The sequence below is a fragment of the Prionailurus viverrinus genome, chromosome D1 (genome assembly GCF_022837055.1).
Source record: "Prionailurus viverrinus isolate Anna chromosome D1, UM_Priviv_1.0, whole genome shotgun sequence".
Classification (NCBI taxonomy): Eukaryota; Metazoa; Chordata; class Mammalia; order Carnivora; family Felidae; genus Prionailurus; species Prionailurus viverrinus.
Genome location: NC_062570.1, coordinates 71,318,927 through 71,326,056, shown reverse-complemented (window position 1 = coordinate 71,326,056; position 7,130 = coordinate 71,318,927). Strand labels below are relative to the sequence as shown.

Here is a 7,130-nt window from a genome sequence, read left to right as displayed (position 1 = left end):
AATAGTGTCCAGTAAATAACAGCCACTCAATTAGCATTTGTAAATGTTTGAATGTCCCTATTAAACATATTGCAGGTTTTTAGGGGTGCCTTAGTGGCTTAGTCAGTTAAACATCCGACTTTGGCTCAGGTCATGGTCTCCTGGTTTGTGGGTTCGAGCCCCATGTTGGGCTCTGTGCTGACAGTGCAGAGCCTGCTTGAGATCCTTTCTCTCTCCCTCTCTGTCTCTGCCCTTCCCCTACTCATGCTTCCTCTCTCTCAAAATAAATAAATAAACTTAAAAAAAATATTGCAGGTTTTTGAGCATCATACTTTTGTTTTCAGCACCTCAGAGAATAAGAATAGTTGGTTGGATGGCACCTGATGAATTTTCCAGGCCTGCCAGTCAGTGTGATTGCATTTCAGACTCTGAGCCATTGTTTCTAAAGGGCTTTGCAGGCTATAGGGTGTATGAAGGGTGCTTATGGGGAGGGATGGCAGGGATGGGCAGTGGCAAAGCTGAGTCAAGGGGAAGTACACAGAGAACCTCTGGTGCTAGGGATCTCTGAACATGAAGGTGAATTGTCTTGGAGATGTCTCGAGTTCTTGTTCCATTAAAGGTGTTTCCTTAAAAGCTAAAGATACAGGATACAGAAGACCTATCCCATCCCAAGCATGTTGCCTTTGCTTCGTGGTCAGCCTGGTCAACAAAGTGTTCACAGGTCTTTAGGCTTTCCTTGGAAAAACACCATAAATAGCAGTAGGGACGCCTGTTAAGTGTATTTAAAACCTCTTTTTTTTTTTTCTCATCTTAATGAAGTTCACCAGTGACAGTATTTTTTCAAACAAAGAGTTCTGTGTGGGCACAAGCATTATTATGCATCCCCAGACACCCACCCAGCAGCTACACCACTTCCCCCTGAGGTTTAACAGGATCGCCAACATCAAAAGGTAGGCTGACTGAGCTCACCTTTGCCACCAGATAAGCCAGTGAGACGTTTATTGAACAATCAATACAACGAGATACACAGTAGGTCTTTGCAATGATTTTATTTCATAGTTAGCGTTAGTTTACTTCAGTATATGTGCTGCCGAAGCGAGCACAGCTTTAGTTTATTTCAAACTAAAGAGAATGTTTTTAATATTAAGCATGCATTTATATGTGTCTTCCATGCTCTGTATCCGATGAGTTGCTTTCATTACAAATTAAAAGTAGACTTCGCTTCATGATGACCTGGAAAAAAAAATAACAGACAGAATTTTGTAACTTTATTGTGAAAATATTGAAATCTATTATCTCATTTACTCTTATATTAATACTAGGTAGTAGATATTGTTGCCTTTGATTCACAAATAGGGAAATTGAAGCTCAAAGAATGTGTGACCCATGGTCATATGGCTAATAGAAGGCAAATAATTCTTGACTCCAAATGTATGTTCTGAATTCATATGTAAATATACCAAAAGTATGTCCCTACCTTTCAAACTCAAACGATAGAATATTCATAATTATAACTTCATGGGACAGACATTTAAATAGATTTGTATTTTCTAGCAGATTATCCCAGTATCACAGGGAGATACTGGGAAAATGGAGGAAAATGAACCTAAATTTTAGGAGTTTTAGCTACTGGAACTCCCTCTTCTCTTTCCAGACACTGGTTGGGCACATTGCCCTGTGGATTTTTCTACTACATGGCTTAGGGAGGGTTAAAGTGTGGACTGCATCCCTGCAATACCCAGTTTTCCAGCCTCCCATCGGACAGTACAAGGGCAGTCACCTTCCTGGAGTTGTTTACTGCTTAAGTCCAAGGTCCCTGCGGCGCCTGTTGTAGACTTTGAAGCCCATAGAGGTAGGCAGCAAGTTGGTGTTTGCCACGCTTCCGGCTTTGCTCAGCAGTCCTCCCAGCCAGTGGGCCACACAAGTGGCAGAGTTGCAGGTTCTCTTCTGGACAGTGACTCTGATTAGCAAGGTGGAAAAAGAAGAGAAGACCTGTTAGAGACTGGAACAGATACCTGCCACATAGAACCATCATCGTAAAATTACTGCTCTGAGAGGCACCAGTTAACCTTGTGTCTTTCCTCAATCACAATTATCACTGCAGAAATACACAGGCTCTTGGGGAAAATGCCATGATCACTCCCACAGACATTCCCAGGGGTGTCAGAAAACCCAAGGTGGCTCCGGGTGAGTGGCCATGGAACACAGAGCTGTAACAGCCTGTCTTTCCTGTATAAATAAACTACAAATCACGAAAGGCTTATGAGACACAGAGAATTATGGCCCCAAACTGATCCTAACACGAGGATTGTCTGGAAGTCACATCCCACTCAAAGGCATCAAATATCCCTTGTTAGAAATACAAAAATTCCCCGACTTACCTGGAAGAAAAGGCAATTTTACAGCGTTGGGTCCCCGAGGTGCTTACTGTTCTTTACTGCTCCTGTTCTTCCTACTTGAGGTTGGTCCAAGGACTAGCTACTCCACCCTGCACCCAGCTACCACAGGGCTGAGGCTACTTCTAAGCACAGGTCCCTGAATCTGGGAAGCCTGTGGTGTGGGCCAGAGCAATAACCACCACCGCTCAGGTCTTTTGAGAAATATACTTTTATTCCCCATCGGCAAACACATTCACAAGCAGGACTGAGAAGCCGTGCTGTGATTCCTCAGGGGAAGCACAGGGCTGCCCCCCATCTCTTCCTGCGTGATTCTCTTCTGGCCTGTTCCTCTTGCTCTCCTCCCATCTGAGGTGCCAGACATCCACTGCCATAAAGAAAGCCACCGATGCCAGCAACCCGAGAGGACCACACGTATCACGATATAGGAAGGAAGGAAGAAAGGACATTAGAAAAGAGAGGGAGGGGTTTAATAGGTATCCTGGGTCATGCCATCGTGAGGGCCGTGGTCTCTCTCCAAGCTGCTGGCCATGACCCTTTTCTTGCCGGGTGCTCCGACCCCAATTGCAGTCTGAGGGAACGTGTGAAACTTGTTGAGGTCCTGTGTGTATGTGCCCAGCACACAGGTGCTCAGATTACTGCACCGCTTAGCTCGGAAGCTGTCCAGGCTGCAGGGAAAAGACATGCCAGGTGGTACCATGCACCAGGTCTGCCCCTGTGGCGATCGCCCAGAAGGTTAGACCAGGGAGGGGGCACTCTAAGTGGGGGCAGGAGGGGCAGGCAGGAGGGCCGCTCACACATCCTCCATTAGGAGAACTCCGAGGTTTGCTGAGCCAGGGCAGCGTGGGGCAGGGTTGCAGCGGGGAAGGGGTGCCCTTTCCTAGCCTTCCGCATGCCGCTCAGTCCTTCTTGCTCTGCAGAGAGGTCCTTAGGGTAGATGCAGGTGCAGCACATGCCAGGCAGTGCCGGGCCGGGCCAGGGGCTGGCGTGAGCTCCAGGCTCAGGGGACGCGGGGAGGTGGGGCTGGGGAAGGGCGTCTGGCCCCATGACAACATGCACGTCTCCACAGATCCTACACATCTCAAGCCCCCAGACCTACCTCAGGTACTGCTCTACCTGACCCCACCCTCTGCAAGGCCTTTGCCTCACCTTGCAAATGTGCAATGAAGGCTCCATGTGGATGTGAGAGAATGTCAAGTGCAGGTTTACAAAGAGAAACCAATTTCTAAAATCTCCTGGGATGTGTGGGGTCCATCTGCTGGCCTCACACTTACCAGTCCTAACTCCTCCAATGCTGGGAAGTCTCCTCAGTGCTTTCAGACCAGTTTCCGGAGGGAGGGATTTCATACCTTCCCCAGTTGCTTTCAGAAATGGATCTTTTTACATATGGTCTAACCATAGTCTCTTTGTGGGACCTCTGTTTTCAGTGGTGCATGAGAATAGCTGGGCCCCAGGCCGAGGAGAGCCATGGCAGTGTGCTGACCTCCTGTCCAGCCGTGTTCTGTCTTACCTCTTAGGATATGCCTTCCTTGGCAGGATAGGAGGGAGGGGATGCCCTGAGCCAAGTGGAGTGGGGATCCTCACCTGGAGCCCTCGGTCTCCTGCTCCTGCTGCAGTTCACTGGCCTTCCTCTGCACAAAGTCCTTCACCATTGCAGCCAGGAGGAGGCGCAGTTCCTCCTCATTGAGCATAGCAGCGTCCTGAGGACTCTCCAGAGCAGACCTGGGGAGGGGAAGAAAACACAATAGAAGCTCTGGGTCACTGCCTGTCTCTCCCAAGATAAGCAGCCAGGCTTCCTAGTAAAAGCACCAGAAGCATTCTGTGAGATCAATGAGTTATCTGAAATTTATAATAAAGAATATTGTATATCAGTGCTGTTTTTCAATTATGTGCTACACACCTTATATCAGAAAATATACACTCCCCTTTGCCCGGCTCACCAGTTGGTAAACTTTCAGCACACCACAATTTTGAGAATGGAATTGTCTGATCCCAGAAGGAGTGGGAGAGGAGTGACCTCCAGGCAGGGCTGGCTTACCTGAATGGTGCTGCCTGGAGCATGCCCACCTGGTACAGGGCCAAGATGCCAAGAATCAGGAGAGGAGAGAACTTCCAGAAGCCCATGGCGTTTCTCTGCAAGGGAAAAATAATGTCATTTTCTGCACCAGTTTGAAGTTCTATGAGCCCAAGAACCTGGACTCTGGTCCTGCTTCTTTCTACCTGTAACTCCCTGGCATGGTGGCTTCAGGCTGGTAATGCCATTCCTTTCCCCACTGTTTCCTCACTGGGGAAGTGGACTGTGGGAAGATCCAGTGAGACTGAAGCAAGATATCCTAGCAGGACAACTGGGGAAAGAGGACTCAGTCCATAGCCCCCTCCCCACCACCTCACACACTACATTACCTGCTGGCCAGGTCTCCATTGAAGACAATCCCGGGACAATCTCCTGTTTCCTACCCAGAGCTGTACTCCCTGTGTAAGGCTTTTGATCATATCTGGCCATGGTGGGGGGCGGCAGGGGGGGAGTTAGCTAAAAAGGGAGTATCTGTCCCATTGGAATCTTAGGGAAACTGAAGAAACAAATACTACTGCTCACCTGCTCTGCACTCTAGTAGAGAATCCCCTGCAAGAACCAAGTTTAGCAGAGTCTCCTGGAAACCAGGAAAAAAGCTCCCAGGACTCACTACTGGGGCTTTCCTTCCCGGGCTGCCGGCCCCTAGTCATTGCACCTATTTGCCACCCACTGGCGCTGGTCCAGGTTCCGAACCGATTTCCCAGGGACCACTAGGCACAAGACATGATCCCGTGAGCACCCTTGTGTCCTACTGTTGTGCACAGTGCCTGCGGAGCTCCAGCGTCCTGAGCGCAAGTGTAGCAAGAGACAGCGAGACTGATGGAAAGATTAGAGCGGGAAGTCTCCGAACTGAGACAGCTCAGTGTACCTGGGGTTTGAATAGCGGAGTAACAGATTTTGTGACGAAGAGACCCAGACAGAAGTGCCCAGAGACTCAAAGATAGGAAGGAAGAGCGGATACAAGAACAACTAATGCAGAAGAGGGAGAGAAGAAGAGGGAGAGAAAGAATCATACAGCGAAGGCAGGAATCTCGGGGCTCACCTGGCAGCAGGCAGCAGGTGGCTTGGAGCCCAGGCGGTGGCAGCTGCGGTAGCGTTGGCGTCGGGCGATGGCGCTGTGGAAGTGTCAGGGACACTTGAGCAGAGCAGTGGCTCGGCTGCCTCCCAGCACCAGCAGCTGCTCTTATTCCCGCCGCTCTGGGTCTGGGGGGGGGGGGGGGGGGGGGTCCAAGAGCTCTGAGCAACCAATGAGGGAAAAGATCACGTACCCCAGATGGATTGTGTCACCCATTTCCGTCTAGAACCTAGAACATTCAGCGGGACCATCCCACTTGTATTTGCATTGAGGTCATTGATGCAAGTGGAGGGAGGGAGAGGGATGGGACCAAGAAGGAACATCCTTATAAAGTGAGCAGGAAGTTGAGGGCAGTTTGATGTCATGGTAAATTTCACCGGTGCAGTTCCGCTGCACAGGTTTTGAACATGTGCCCCACTCCGTCCCTAGCTTGCGTTCTTACGGGGCAAGATCCAGGAAGCAGGGAATCCTGGCTCCTCAAGTCTGACCCAAGACCTCCCCACCCCCAACCCCCGTCCAGTGGAGGCTTGGAGGGTTGATAACGTGCATCAGTGTTGATTCTGGGCTGGAATTACTCTGAGGGGCAGAGCTCCCGGGAAGTCAGAGATAGAAGTGATAGCAAGAACTTTGTCAGAACTCAATTCCAGCTGTGCCAATTCCATGCTGTAGAATCAAGGGCAGGTAACTTCTTAGCACCTCAATGTACTCACCTTTGAAATGGGGACCATAGTCCCATTTTGACAGTGTGGGGTCCTTAGTAACCATGTACCTGTCCCATAACAAGGTAGAGATTTAGAAGAACACTCAGGCCCAAATGGGGGATTCTGTGAAATCGCGATCGGTTTTCCTTCTTCCCACCCTTTGTGGCTTCCTGGACTCCTGCTGAGTGGTCTGTCATGTGCGTAGGAGTGGAGAGCCCCGCTGTGCCTCAGCATAAGTGTGTAAGGCACCAATGCTTCCCAAGCCACCAAACAAACCTCCAGCCCTTCCCTCTTCCTATCCGCTATCCATCACCCCAGGTCCTCAGCCTGCTGGAGCCATTTGCTCAGCTGCCCCTTGCTTCCGGCTGCTGTTTGCCAAGTTGTCCCAAGGGCGTGCAGTCCCAGCCCTGCGCCCACATCCCCCGCAGTTCAGTCGTCCTCTAGAGAGCAGAGAATGCTTGCAGGTACTGAAGAGTCCCTGCGGACACTACACTCACATCCAAAGCTTTCACACACACAAACTCACTTCTGTCTCCAAATCATGTGCCCACTCCCCAGAGCTCAGGCAGGCACAGGGGTCTGACACACGGGTCACCCTGTGGGTTCTCTCTGAATCGCAGCCCAGCCTGCCTCCGAGTCTCTCCCCCATAGGATCGCGTGCACACATGGCATGATGCTGATCTGCTCTCATCAAATGCACTCACTCTCATTTTTCAAAAAAAAATATTTATTTTGGGGAGAGCACAAGCAGGGAAGGGACAGAGAGATGGGGAAAGAGGATTCGAGGCGGGACAAAGAGATGGGGACAGAGGGTTGGAGGCGGGCTATGTGCTAACAGGCTGACAGCATTGAGCCCGATGCAGTGCTCGAACTCACAAATCAGGAGATCGTGACCTGAGCAAGAG

General features: G+C 50.1%; 1 protein-coding gene across 2 annotated transcripts; it reads right to left on the bottom strand.

Moving 5' to 3' along the window:
• Positions 1-1,773: 1,773 nt before the first annotated feature.
• Positions 1,774-4,499, bottom strand: LOC125146797 (calcitonin receptor-stimulating peptide 1-like). Of its 2 annotated transcripts, none has more exons than XM_047823646.1 (3): positions 4,414-4,499; positions 3,960-4,097; positions 1,774-1,939 (listed from the first exon to the last, which is right to left on the bottom strand). In XM_047823646.1, exons 1-3 carry the CDS (start codon positions 4,497-4,499, stop codon positions 1,774-1,776), a joined length of 390 nt encoding a protein of 129 aa, XP_047679602.1. The 2 variants fall into 2 exon arrangements, with proteins under 2 accessions (XP_047679602.1, XP_047679601.1); XM_047823645.1 differs by lacking the exon at positions 1,774-1,939 and adding an exon at positions 2,845-3,043.
• Positions 4,500-7,130: the final 2,631 nt, after the last annotated feature.

What these genes read in the sequence shown, in the direction of transcription:
- LOC125146797 (XM_047823645.1), bottom strand. Translation starts at nt 4,499, where the DNA reads ATGGGCTTCTGGAAGTTCTCTCCTCTCCTGATTCTTGGCATCTTGGCC. An exon ending in CTCCAGGCAGCACCATTCAG is followed by an intron (nt 4,098 to 4,413) that starts GTAAGCCAGCCC and finishes TCCCCTCCCCAG; the next exon opens with GTCTGCTCTGGAGAGTCCTC. An exon ending in CAGGAGACCGAGGGCTCCAG is followed by an intron (nt 3,044 to 3,959) that starts GTGAGGATCCCC and finishes TTTTCCCTGCAG; the next exon opens with CCTGGACAGCTTCCGAGCTA.